Source organism: Pelobates fuscus, chromosome 3 (assembly GCF_036172605.1).
Source record: "Pelobates fuscus isolate aPelFus1 chromosome 3, aPelFus1.pri, whole genome shotgun sequence".
Lineage (NCBI taxonomy): Eukaryota > Metazoa > Chordata > Amphibia > Anura > Pelobatidae > Pelobates > Pelobates fuscus.
In genome coordinates, this window is record NC_086319.1 from 44,972,689 (window position 1) to 44,987,262 (window position 14,574).

Sequence of the window (14,574 nt, forward strand, 5' to 3'; positions counted from 1 at the left end):
GTCTGTCTGTCTGTCAGTGAGTGTCTGTCTGTCTGTCTGTCAGTGAGTGAGTGACATGAGGGGGCGGCAAAATGGATCTTTGCCTAGGGCCGCAGAAATCCTTGCACCGGCCCTGTTCCTAGTCCAGTGCTTCACAGTGTGCCGCACCTACATTCAGTGTCTGCACACCTTGCATGGAGACACTGAACGATCCCCATAGAGATGCATTGTTTTAAAGGGAAACTCCAGTGCCAGAAAAAAGGTCAGTTTTTCTGGCACTGGAGGGTCCCTCTCCCTCCCACCCACCAATGCCCGGTTACTGAAGGGGTGAAAACCTCTTCAGTCACTTACCTGGGACAGCGGCGATGTCCCTCGCCGCTGTCTCCGCCTCCGCGACGCTCCTCCTAATTACGTCGGCCGGTGGGCGAGACTAATCTCGCTCACCGGCCGAGGAGACCTAATGCGCATGCGCGGAAATGCCGCGCATGCGCATTACGTCTCCCCATAGGAAAGCATTGAAAAATCATTTCAATGCTTTCCTATGGGGTTTTGAGCGACGCTGGAGGTCCTCACACAGCGTGAGGACGTCCAGCGACGCTCTAGCACAGGAAACCTGTGCTAGAACCCAGGAAGTGACCTCTAGTGGCTGTCTAATAGACAGCCACTAGAGGTGGAGTTAACCCTGCAATGTAAATATTGCAGTTTATGAAAAACTGCAATAATTACACATGCAGGGTTAAGGGTAGTGGGAGTTGGCACCCAGACCACTCCAATGAGCAGAAGTGGTCTGGGTGCCTGGAGTGTCCCTTTAATCTCTATGGGGAGATACCTATTGGTGCCGCTTGGAGTTTTGACGTGCCCGCGGAATAGACCATGTAATGTTTTCCTATGGGAAAGCACTGGATTGGCTGAGATCATCAAGATTGACGTCCTCAGCCATGGAGGCAGAGCCATGGTGGGTCAGCTGTGGCAAAACTGTCAGGAAGTGGGAGAAAATGTGAGTAAAATCTATTAATTTTTATTTTTTACTGTTATCGGAGGGGAGCAGTCACCTAAACATCCACTTTAAGAGAAAGGTGCCAGGAATACCTGCTTCCTGACAGTATAGTGTTCCTTTAAGAAGGACTATTCTTTTTCACTAATATAATGAATATTTTGTTTGGTGCATCCATATCTAATTAGCACTAAAAGAGAATTGCCAGAACTTTTTCCTGTAATACATTTTAGATACTTTAGTCCAATCAATAATGATTAGCAAAATGTGCTTCTAACAGTTGGATCTAAGTTTCCTTCCTCAAATTGTGCCAAGGGGAATTCAAAGTCACATTTATGATAATTTGACCTTAAGAATTCTTGCAATATATATATATATTTTTCTGTAACATGCTATAGTGCAAATGAACTTTGTCAAATACTGGCTGACCGAGGGTCTCATGTGCGGCGGGTATGCCCTGAGTTTCTCTGAGGAGCCCCTCTAACCTGAAGTCTGGCTGGGAAGCAGGAGGTTTCTGTGTAAATTGTGGCTAAAAAAGTAAAAAATTTAAGTTTTCTTTTTATTTATTTATATTTTTATGCCTACATATAGTACAATCTTTTATGTTAAATAATAAAATGCGTTTTCCTTTAAGTTTGTTTGATGATTCAAACCTTTTTGTTCCATAGTTTTCCCTTTAATAGTTCAAGAAAACTGAGGATAGATCATGCTGTTCTCCACACAGCATCTCTGCAATTAGCAAGTGCATGATGCATCTCACAATATAAAGTTCCGTAGCTTTAATATTGTCTGCAAAGTAACAGGCATAGAAAAAGCCTAGTAAAATGTAGGCTGTCAATTTCTAGGTTGACTTCAGTCAGTCTACTCCTGTTGAAGTGTCAACGTGTCGAGAACCGAATAGTACAGATCACTTGCTATACAATTATCGAAAAATGGCTTCATGTTAATGTATTGTTTAAACCTGCAGGATCAAGAGTCTTAATTACAGCATTTATAGGGTCAGCAACTTAAAATGAATAATTCTGTCTTCAGATCACATTTTCTGTGCTGCTGTGATGTTTGCTTGATGGTCCAATGCTAAACGGAAGTGTGCATACATCTATTCAATCAGGAAAAAAAAGCAAAAAATAAACCTGCATTATAAGACTCGGCCTGTTTTAAGGAGGGGCTGGCCAGTAGAATTGGATAAATGCCATTAATTTACTTTCCTAAAAAAAAACAAAAAACGCAAGCACCTGCTGTACAGTGTACATCTTTTGTATGATATCCTAGTATTAGATAGTGGATGTGGATGCTTCTCAATGTAGGCGTTAGAAGATTATTTATGGGATCTCTTTAATGGATACAGCATTGGCCTCGCAAACACAACCTTTTCTTCGTTAATTAGCCATCAGAACTGTCCGTTAAGCCAATTGTTACAGTGAATGAAGGCATTTTACAGTGAATCCTTGGAGATATTATAAAATATCACAGTATACCCAACTCAAAGCTCCGATATGAATTGTCTACTTATCTTATTACTAAATTTGTTTGAATTTTTTTCCCCCCCTACATTAAAGCTGTTTCAGTTACAGTCTTTCAATTACGCCTGGAACCGTTAAAGGCTGAAAGCTTTACATTAAGAATACGGAACATATGTGCAATCTAATAAAAATATGCTTAATTGTTTTACAAGTAGTTAATGGCTGGGCTCCTGCAAATGAGCGTTTCTCGATTCCCTCTGGCGCTCAAGGACTTATTAAGGCTGTGACCCCTAGCCACTTAAAGGGACACTATAGTCACCTGAACAACTTTAGCTTAATGAAGCAGTTTTGGTGTATAGAACATGCCCCTGCAGCCTGACTGCTCAATCCTCTGCCATTTAGGAGTTAAATCCCTTTGTTTATGAACCCTAGTCACACCTCCCTGCATGTGACTTGCACAGCCTTCCATAAACACTTCCTGTAAAGAGAGCCCTATTTAGGCTTTCTTTATTGCAAGTTCTGTTTAATTAAGATTTTCTTATCCCCTGCTATGTTAATAGCTTGATAGAGCCTCCTGTATGTGATTAAAGTTCAATTTAGAGATTGAGATACAATTATTTAAGGTAAATTACATCTGTTTGAAAGTGAAACCAGTTTTTTTTTCATGCAGGCTCTGTCAATCATAGCCAGGGGAGGTGTGGCTAGGGCTGCACAAACAGAAACAAAGTGATTTAACTCCTAAATGACAGTGAATTGAGCAGTGAAATTGCAGGGGAATGATCTATACACTAAAACTGCTTTATTTAGCTAAAGTAATTTAGGTGACTATAGTGTTCCTTTAAATTTGTATGTAAATAATTTGTGAGTTTTTTTTTTCTTCTTTTTTTCTTCTACTTGAGGGGTGGATAAAGAGTAGTGTTTAAACTACTAATGTAATGTTGTGCATTGTTTATAGCTTTTTTTTTTTTTTGCAAGTCAGATAAGCAGCAATGATGTACTACTCCAATAAAAATGCAAATGAAATCACAGCTGATTTGATGAGTCTTGTTTATTTAAAACTGTACAAATATGATTTAATTTTTTTTTTTATTATTATTTCTTTAAGCAAATTATGGCGTGCATACCATGTATTTAATTCATGCCTGTTTGAAATTATTTAATTTTTATTGTAACAAAAAATTATCGTTTTTTCTGTCTTCTGTAAATAAATGCATTCTTGAATCAGATGATAAATGTGCAGAATGCAACATACATTATACTTGGTTAATCATTGCTATTTCGTCCTCATTCTTTGTAGGCAGCCATGCTTTAACTGTATATTTGCCATATGCCATCTTCTATTACACATCTATATAATCAGAATGATCCTTTAGTCTCTACCTGAACAGGACGTGACACTGATTTGTATACAAAGGTTTCTTCCCTAGATAAAAGCAGATTGGGAATATAGAGGTGTTTGAGAATGCTCCTATTTGTTTGTTTGGCCTAAATGCTTCAGATTTAATTTTCAATTTATCACAATTCACAGTTTTGTGAATACACCCTATTATTTTTGTAAGTATTCTTAAGCACAACACTTTTTTGTCTATTTTATTATCTTGGTATTTGCTCCTGCATAATTCATTTTTCCTTGACTGCTTCATTTATTTTGAGCTTGCCAATATAATTTAGCTTCTGTTCTTGAATATAATTTTTTGTTTATATGTTTATTTTTTTTCCCCATTTGGTGATTTAAAGGTGAACTTTAAGAGCATTTAGCAGGATCTAGTCTAGACTCGAGCTTCACAGGCTGGTCACTGGAGATCCTCAAAAGGCTAGGATTTAAATATTACCCAGCTGTTCCAATAGGGTTATTGAATAAATAGTAAGCAATTTATCCCTGAGAATGTAGATGAGACTCACTCAATGGTTATTTTGAATGTTGTTTAATTTTAATAATAATTGGGGGAGGGGAGCATTGCATCAACTTTGTTTAAAAGGACCCTATAATCACCAGAACAACTACAGCTTAATATAGTGGTTCTGGTGAGTATAGAATGTCCCTGCAGGCCTTTTGCTGTAAACACTGCCTTTTTAGAGAGTGTCTCAGTCCTACTTTGTTAAGCAACGTAAAACATTTAAGTTTTCGAGAATGTGCAATAATTACATTGCAGGACTAAGCCTGACTCAATTGGCTGTCAGACAGCCACTAGAAGCACTTCCTGGTGGCTAACCAAATTTTGGTCGCCTATCTGTTGCTGGACGCCTTCATGCTCTGCATGAGGACATCCAGCATCTGTAAAATCCCCATAGGAAAGCATTATAGCAATGTGGGGGTCCTAATATACTTGCTGCACTATAGATTTATATAATTTCATTCTTAGAAACACTTATTAATTTTTATAGTGTGTTGTAGACATCTATAGAGATCTAATTACAGGGACCCTATAGCGTTGGGAATATAGGCTTGTAGCCACATACTCTCATTTCATAAAAATAATTCCTTACAAGGGTATATGTATTGGCACATAGTAAGGATGTCGCTACCTGTCGCGTTTCCTTAGACTGTCAGCAGCTTGGCTCCTCTCTTCATTGTATTTAACAGAGCTGGAGGGAATGCATTGTATATTGTCCTGCTCACTGTGGGGGTGTTTGGAGTACAGATAAGCCTGGCATTGTCTGGATTAACTGCATACATGCAGACTGGAAGGGAAAAAGAAAACCATTAAAAAAAAAAAAAAAAAAAGATATGGAACACCAAAGTCACTCAGACCACTTTATCTCAATTAAGTGGCTTGCGTGCTGTGGTCCTGTAGGTTTAATCTTTGAATGTAAAACATTGCTGTTTTGCTGAAAGAACAATATTTACCTCTAGTTGAGATCATATGTAGAGTTACAAGAGGCGCTTCCTCTGAACTGAGTAATACTCAGTCACGTGACACAGCAGCTCATAGGAAAGCAATGGATTTAATGTTTTCCTATGAAAGCACTTGCCGCTCATACAAATTGTGTATTGGTCCATCACTGGAGGAAGGCATGCCTCCTCAATAACATCAAATGTCCTGTTTTCCATAAATTAATTAAAATACATATTTTGTCATATATATAACTAGGAACAAGGGCACGATCGCGTTAAGAAAACATATTTGCATCCCTAACACTATAGTGTTCCTTTAAGGCATGTTCCTAACCCTGGGATTCTCTCCCACTCGGAGTTCCATGCAGTTGGCCCTCTTGGAGTGTAAAATTGGACCATGTAGTTGTTTCCTCTGGTCACATGCAAAGTGCAGACAGTTTGAAAAAACTACATTCCTATCCTTACTATGGACCTACCCGCTTGTCCTCTCCTTTTAAACCAGGCAGATTGGTTTCTTAACTCTGTCAGTGGCTGAGCTGTGTTCATACACTTTTTCTGGACACTGACCTGTGTTGTCGCGTTCTGTAAATAAATATATATATATATAAAAAAAAAAAAATATATATATATATATATATATATATATATATATATAATTTTTTTTTATTCAATATATTTGAGAAATATTTGAAGAAATGCAGCATAATAATGAGGCCAAAACCTATTAAATGTATTAAAGTTTTATTGGTGCCTGGACCATCCCTTTAACTATCTCATACAAGTGGCAAGCACACAAACATATACAGTGGAACCACGGAACTCTAACGGTCCTGAACAATTCAGAAGTCGAGCAAAAATTTTGAGTAGAAAATGTCTTGGTATCCGAACATACAACAAAGAGCCATGAGTAAAAAAAATGGCTCGGTACGCAAACGATCTTCGGTACCTGAACATATAACAAAGAGCCATGTCTCATTTTCAAGCCAGGCAATTAGTATACATAATTGTAATAATGGCCAACAGTAAATTTTTTGCAAGTTGAAAGGCAGGAACCACTCAAATAAATGCAAGGTGATTTCTGCATTTTTAAGCATTCATATAAATGTAAAATGCTGTAATTGTGGGGGTCTGGAACGGATTAATCAATTTTACATTAATTCTTATGCGAAATGTCGATTAGGTTCTCGAACACTTCGGAGCTCGAACAGCCTTTGGGAACGGATTAAGTTAGAGTTCTGAGGTTCCACTGTACACTGAATAAGACTAATTAAATTGTCTTTTTGTTCCCCACAACATGTTTGCATTCAACTAATATAAATTAGCCATTTAAAAGATTAAATCCGCTTGAGTAATATGTATTGGCGGATTTAGGTGCCAACATTTTTCTTATTCAAAAACAAGCCTCAGCAAAGTTCTATTCCTAAGCTTCCTGTCTTGTGTTCAGGAAATATAGATTAAAATTTACAGAACTGCACAGGGTCATGTCAAGTCTTTTCAAGTGGATTGACATGGCTCTGTTACTATTGGTGAATTCCATTTCCCATGATGCTTAGCCATCTTTGGCATGGGTTTTCTGGGGCAGTTTTTCCATTGCGATAAGACCATAAATCAAAATGTCCTGCCTTTCGTGGCCACATGGGACAGTGCCTAGGTACAGTATTTAAAACTATTTTCCATATCAATTATTCTATTTCAATTTCTATGAAAATGTATTCAAACTTGGCTTAACAGTGTCATTTTTCTTAATTGGAAAACCGGTAAAATAGAACTAAAAAAATGTCTTTCAAAATAGTGAACGATTGCAGTATCTTTTAACACATTATTTTTTGTTCCAACAGAAAAAATTGTATTAAGATTTTGGGAGTTCCTCCCTTTATCAAGTCTAAAGCATTTTTAACCACAGTGAAGCAAGCAAGCGATAAAAGCTTTAGATTTGAGAAAGGAAGAAACTCTCAAAACCTTCTCTCTACCAATTTCTGTTAGTGTGATAAATCCGGTAATAAAAGATACTTCACTATTTTGCCTCTGCAATGCTGGGCCAGTACAGCAACTACAATATCATGACTAATTTAGGTCTTAAATGACATGTTTAATTTTATTTCCCAAGATGGGATGGACAAAATAATGGCACCAACACTATATTCATATCAGACAGTATAAGGCAGTACTGCTATCCTTCTATTTCAGAATATGTTCAGTACTTTGTAAACAAAACACCCAAAGGAAACCCCATATAAAGGCAATACCAATTATTTTAAAGGGACACTATCACGCAACATTCTTAAAGTTTCCCATAATACCATTCTGTATCTTGTGTAAGTTACACTTTGCCAGCAGGGATCCTCTAATATCAGGGCAGGAGCACAATGTACATCTCCCAGCTGGTAGGACTTATTACCAGGCCTGTCCACATGAAAAGACAACATCATGGAAGGGCATAATCACATTTTCACATCTGACTTTTAGAAAGTTTTACATTTAATCAAACAGAATATTATTATTATTTTTAATTGTGTATGATTTTTTTGTAATTATTTTTTAAGATTAAAGGACAACTGTCGCCTCAATAATTTTTTACTATAATAATTCTTCCAAGTTTTGAAAGGAAATGGATTTCTTGTAAATAAAGTATATGCAAAAAAATATATGTGAAAGACCAAAGGCCTGTATTTGTGGGAGGAGTTGGCGTTCCTATAAAAAAACGCTACTCCCCCCTTCCTAGCTTGACGAGGCTTGCGCTGTTCACCCCACCCACCTCACCCTCTTACCTATACAGTCTTTGGGGAGGCCCCCTTTTTACAGGCCTACCCCTATGTCAGTTCCGGCACACCACACTGACTTAATTCCAATCACAAGGTATTTCACGATCACGATATTAACCGACCACAAATATATAATATGAAAAAGAAAGAAACTTGTTCCTGCCCTTACTATAAGGTAGGTTACTGCAGCCATATACATGCACCTAGGGCCAGACAGTGTTTGAAATCTAACAGCTCATCTCTATGGTCTTCCCTGCTTCACTTCCTGTACAGAAGTAGGGAACAGCATAGACACTAATGCCCCGTTTCCTCAGAGCGGTTCATGTCGGTACGGTCTGGTATGCTATTTTGAGTGTTTCCATTATGAAAGTGGCCCATGCAACCGGACCAAACCGCACCATTCCTGAGCCCCCTTCAAATGTAGGTCCATAGGAAATTTTACAGTTAGGGCGGAGCTACTGACGTCACACTGTACAATCAATACTCACGACAAATGGCACGCTAGGCATTTTGTCTAAACCCCGCATGCCCCGAGGCAGTCCGACTTGCAGTGGAAACGCTCAACTAAATAGGCTGGACCATTCCAACCCTTCCAAATCGTATCGACCCGAACCATACCGCTCAGTGGAAACGAGGCATAACTGTTGGTTAACAAAGTGATTTAATCCTTAAATTGCAGAGAATTGAGCAGTTACTCCCCATGATGGATACACCAAAACCACTTCATTATGTTAAAGTTGTTTTGATTCAAAGTGTCTTTTTAAGAGCATCTTCTGTCGAACAGAGAGCGTATTGGTGTCCCTCTCTCTCCCCTCACCTATTCTCCCCGCAGTATGAGGGGGACTGGATTAAAGACCGCTGCCACCTGTCAGTTTGGCTGGAATGTAAGCAAAACATAAATGTGTCTTGTGTATACAGTGTTAACATTCTGCTGTCAAGTGATATGAACCAGTTGGAAGGAAAAGCGTACAGGGACTTGTCCATTCAGAACAATTTAACAATTACTTTCCATACCACCTTGTTGGAAGCAGATATTCTCATTAGCAATGCGGTTGTATCCCTGGACACTTCCGCAACTACATGATGAAATAACTTGTAATTCCCGTGAGGGGGGAGTGTGCTTTTTAAAAATATATATAAATATGCTTAATGTGCGCACAGCTAATCCCCAAATGGTTCAGAAACCTACCTGCTTCTCAGAGGTTATAAAATACCTATATGAAACTGTGGAATTAATATCACTTGGATATATAACTTGGGAACTGAGCGTCCCTGACATGTTTTTTATGTTAGTCCATCAGTATGTTTTTATTGAACTGTAGATAGCTGGTGGGTTCTTTTTTGAACTGCAGATAGCTGGTGGGTTCTTTTTTGAACTGCAGATAGCTGGTGGGTTCTTTTTTTTTTTTTTTTAAATAAATTATAAAAAAATAAAATATATCATGCATGACAGGTATGTGCTAATTACTGTATGTTATTTGGTCCGATGTCCTATTCACATAATATGCAAGTGTTTTTGTTTTGGTAAGCAGAGGAAGTAGCTTATAGAGTGGTACCTGTTGTTTTATTTGGGTTCCCTGTACCAGAAACGATTAGCATGAATGAAATGCTAGCCAAGCAAAGGTTATTGTGGCAATGGGAGACCATTGACCTTTTACAGATGGGCATCCGCTCGAAACATCCCTAACCATATAGCACAGGCTTCCCCAAACGCCAGCCCTCCAGATTGGGCTGAACTACAACTCCCATGATTCCCAGCCTATCTATTTCATTCATAGAATCATGGGAGTTGTAGTTCAGCAACAACTGGAGGGCCGGAGTTTGGGGAAGCCTGATATAGCATGTTGTCTAATCACAGCATGAAGGCTATGGTTTGTTGATTGGCCTGTGCCCGGGCAAACTCTGCTTGCTGTTAATGTGTAGCTGCGGTATGGTACCAGTAATTAAGTGAAGCATACAGGTGGTGTGATTTGATGAAGGTGAATGCTTTGCAGCTTGTGATTTGGGGTTTCTCTCTAATGCACAAATAAAGGGTACAAGTTGCTTTTCAAAGCTTGCCAGCGCTGACACTATACACTGTGTATATTCCACTTTACTCCTTTTATAAAGGTTATATGTCAAAGAAGCTGTAGGAGTGTGTTGCTACTCTGACAGCTGAGTCTGTAACCTGGATCCAATGAAAAGCTCTGTGCTATATACGCAGCTATTTTTTTCCCCCTCTTTTCTCCCCTAGCTGTAAAGGGAGTATTTATTGCAACTGCTCAGAGAGGATTGCCTTCCAAATCACGGTGTATGTGCGGAAGGGATTTCATTGCAGCAGATGTTCTGTCACACAGACCCCAGGAATCCACTTACTACAACACAAACTCCATCCTGAATCACGCAGGAGAGTTTGCCGTGTCCGCTCAGTGGATTGTTTGTTTTTATTATCTTTTTCTATTTTCTTGTAAAGTGAATCATTTCAATTAACAGATCTTCTCGTTTTGGCACTGAAACAAGCACGTATTTCTTCCTGTGCTCTATACAGGCTTTAAGACCTCTGGCACTGACATGCTGTGTTCTTGTTACAGGATATGGAAGGCCTCGGGATAGCAGAACATCTCTGAGTGGTAGATTAGGAAAGCCGAAGATTCGACATGGAGACAGCCGTCTCGGAAAGGGAACCTGAGAGATCACTGGTAAGCCTCTATGAACTTTCAATTACCAAGAGTCTATTTTAGATGCTCTTTCACATATTGTGTCCGTGGCTCTCCCTTTCGATCGCCTTTCATGTGCAGAGCTGTGTATTTTATGACAGATTTAAAAATATTATTTTAGTTTCACATTTAAAGCTAAAATAAAGATTGTTGTTGGGGACCATTTATTTTTGCTATGATACTTTTTTTCCGTCCTGGTCTAGAGTGCATTTTGATAATTATCTGGCGTACTATATGTTCAGTTACTGACGGTTTTAGAATAAATTAATATTTTTTTTGTGCCAACTGGTTTTGCTTATAAGTTCATCTTTGAGCTGCTTGAGCAATAATCTGGCATAAAAAAAATAACACTTGTCTAGTAATCGGAGGGTGAAACTATTCCCAAAATTAGTTTACCCTGGCCATGGAGACCTACAAATGCTGAAAAAAGTATGGTTGTTCTGTTCCATTTGTCACTTTTTGCTACTGATATATCAAGTGCCTTGTGTCTTCATAGAATGAGACCATATGTCTTTTTTATATGTTGTATGTTAACCCTTTAAGGGACAATGAAATTATAATGCTGTCATGACTCTCAGGTCCCTAAAGACCACATACAGTATAAAATGTCTTGCTTACTTGGAACGCTGGCTCATGTACAGAGACCGATCACCTTTTAATTTTAAAAAAAGTATATATTTTTTTAATATAATTATTCTGTCATTTGTCCTCCCGGAGCGAGTTTGCATCCAGTAACTGATAGAGCTGGTTATACACTAAACCAGGAGTTATAAAGAATTGACTAGATTTACAGGTAAAAGTAGTCGAGTTAGAGACATTCTTCAGCTATGGACTAAAACTTCCAATTTCCTTTTCTGTTTTTCTCCTTTACTTATTTAGTGGGTAAACCTCTGTATTTAAGGTTTCAAACATGTTATTAAAATCGATCTTGTAGTAGGTATTTTGATGTCTGGTATTAAACTCTTGCATTATCATGCTCCACTAATCCTAAACTAGAGCTATGCTGACGAGTCCTAATGAGCTATGCTGATGAGTACCAAATAGTCTTCCAGTGGCGGTGAAGCTAACTGCAAAAGTAACTTAGAAAAATATCTGGTGGAAGAAAAACTCAATGCAATGCAAAATGCAATGTTAAAAACCAGCTGTATCTGCTGATTTAAAACAAAAAAAATGGTAAAAATTTTTTTTGGGGGGGGAGGGGGGATTGTTTTAATTTGATTGTTTTTATTTGTTTCAAAAGTATGCTTTTTATGCAAGGATTTAGCATTGGTGATTGTAGCACCTGCAGAAACATTGTTACACAGATGAACAAAGGTATCAGTGGCAACAGTTTATTTTCCACAGAGCAGCTTGCCTATATTACACCATGATATTTCATGGAGATAACCTGCCTCGTGAGTTTAAATGTATAAATACACACCCATAGGTCTCTGGCAGTTCACAGCCACAAAACTAGGTCAGTAAGTTGGCAAGTGCTGCTAGCAGGCAGGCAACCGTATTAGTGTCCTTTTGCCAGTGATCAGAACCATCAGATTATAAATATATAATGCTGGGATGTATTACGGCCAGACTGCTCGTTATCATCAAATGATGCAAGGGAGAGCATATAAATAGACTGCAGTAGGAAGGCCGATGTGAAAGTTGGCACAGTCCTGGTCTCCCCTCGGTGTGAAAACCATTTCATTTTCTGCGGATCACGGATATGTTTATATGAACATCTGGCTAATATAGGTACAAGATCTACCCAGATCTGTTTGGTAAGTAGTTGTTTTATTCAAGGGCAATACACTGGAATCCTCTGTCCAACTAAATTAAAGGGACATTATAGTCACCAGAACAACTATAGCATAATGTAGTGCTTCTAGGGTGTACAGCCTGTACTTGCAGCCATAACACGGTAAATACTACCTTTTCAGAGCCTAGTAACACCTCTAGTGGCAGTCACTCAGACAGCCACTAGAGGTGCTTCCGGTGTCCGTGTGCAGCACTGATATTCAGTCTCCACGCTCTGAATGGAGGCGCTGAATGTTTCCCATAGAGATATATTGATTCAATGCATCTCTATGAAGAGATGCTGATGGGCACAGCGTAATGCGCAATAGCCTCCCAATGCTTTCCTTTGGGAAAACCTCAAATTGACTGTCATTAGGTTTGATGATCTCCGCCATGGAGGCAGCGCCATGCGGGTCCAGCTGAGGTGAGATCTGTATGGCTTGGGAGCAATAAAAAATAAATAAATAAATCTTTTCAGAATGATGCAAGGGGGGGTTGGGAACCTAAATCGTTTAACACTGTAGCATCAGGGATTTGTTTGTGTTATTGACACAATACTGTTCCTTTAGCAGTGGTAGAAATATTGATGTCTACAAGATGACATTTGTAAATTCAATCTGTAGACAATTTGTTTGTTAGAGTTAATAGTCAGCACCTGTCAGGTTAGGCTTGATCATCACGTGAGGTTTTTGACTCGCACACATTGTACCTGTGATTTCAATAGAACTTTTGAGAGGTGTCATTTGAGCCCTCTGGTTTGCAAGTGACCTGTTTGTGATTATGTTAGATAATATTATGGGTTGTAGGATTCAATGGGCCACTGTACATTATGACTTCCACTCACTGTTAAATGTTTGCTATGCATCAAAGAAGAAAGGTTTAATTATATGTAAAGGTTATTGGTATTCTAAATGAACTATCCTGAGAACCCAATGGATGTACGCTCAACATTGTAAGTTAGGAGACCGTAGTTGCCCTGGGATATATTTTTAGATAGGAGAGGCTCGATGGATGACTAGTAATTCCTGATGGTGCTGTTTCACAGACATTTGTGCAAGGCTAAAACATCTTGTCCCACAAAATTTGCACTTCTATTGACTGTATGTGCTGAATGTCATGGACTGGTGCCCTTTATATCAGCAATAGAACGTGATGAAGAGATACTTGACATTTGAGTTGTATACTTCTCTCGTGCTTGGCTGTGTTGAGTATAATTTACAGACAATGGGCTCCTGTCTCCCAGCTTGCATTGCACTCTACAATGTGGTATAAGTAGAGCCAGGGAGAGCATTGACAATCAGGTGCTACCTGGCTATCCCTTCCTTGTAAAACACAGCAGACAGGAATGGAAACTGAGGCAGGTGTAAAACAGTTTAATCCCCGAAGGTAAGAAGGCACCCAGGCACTCCTACCCCCATAACATTTTAGATAAGCTTATATTGTCATTAGGATGGGAGTGTTCATTTAACCTTCAATCTACCAAGTAATGTATAATGTGTTAGGTCTAGTCAGTCTATTGCCTCCTAGTCCTGCGTTTGAAAAGCCCAGCAGAAGCGTATATTTTTGTTTTACTCTTTAATTTGTTTGATAGAAAGGGTTAAAAAAAGCAGCTTTGATTAAGGCATATAGGTGAAGATTCCAAAACCTGCACCAGAGATGCAGAGTTCAGATGGGTGATGGGTATTGTTGTCTTGCCCTAGAACCTACTAGCTCTGGACACGATGGAGAGAGAGGGGCTGGATTCAGCTTGGTTTACTTATTGAGAAGCACCTTGGAAACCTCACACTAGGATTTCCATAGAGTGATGTTGATTATGCAGGGTTGTGTGAAGTGCAGATAGGGCTTAATGGCTCTGAAAAGTTCATCCTTTCTTTCTCTCCTTTCTCTGACACTGGGGGCCGCACATTATCACAGATTAATTCTGTTGCTTTCTTCTTCCTACAGATGCTTTCCACAGAGAATTGCATCACAACTGGGCCTTGTGCTGATTAAATGTATGATTATCCCCTTGAGTCATGTCCAAACACCTCATGCAAAGCAATTATTACCTCTATCGCCAGGAATAAAGGCA

The 14,574-nt window shown here is 38.9% G+C and overlaps 1 protein-coding gene across 2 annotated transcripts in view; it reads left to right on the forward strand.

Annotated features, from left to right (window-relative positions):
• The window catches only part of OSBPL8 (oxysterol binding protein like 8), a 246,460-nt gene that overhangs the window by 79,527 nt on the left and 152,359 nt on the right, over positions 1 to 14,574 (forward strand). Inside the window, exons 1-2 of one of the 2 annotated variants that reach the window (XM_063446990.1) lie at positions 10,306 to 10,485; positions 10,605 to 10,712. In XM_063446990.1, the coding sequence (XP_063303060.1) occupies positions 10,671 to 10,712 (42 nt within the window). In that variant the 5' untranslated portion in view covers positions 10,306 to 10,485; positions 10,605 to 10,670. Of the gene's footprint in view, positions 1 to 10,305; positions 10,486 to 10,604; positions 10,713 to 14,574 lie in introns of those variants that run through there. The other variant, XM_063446989.1, reaches the window with a different exon arrangement.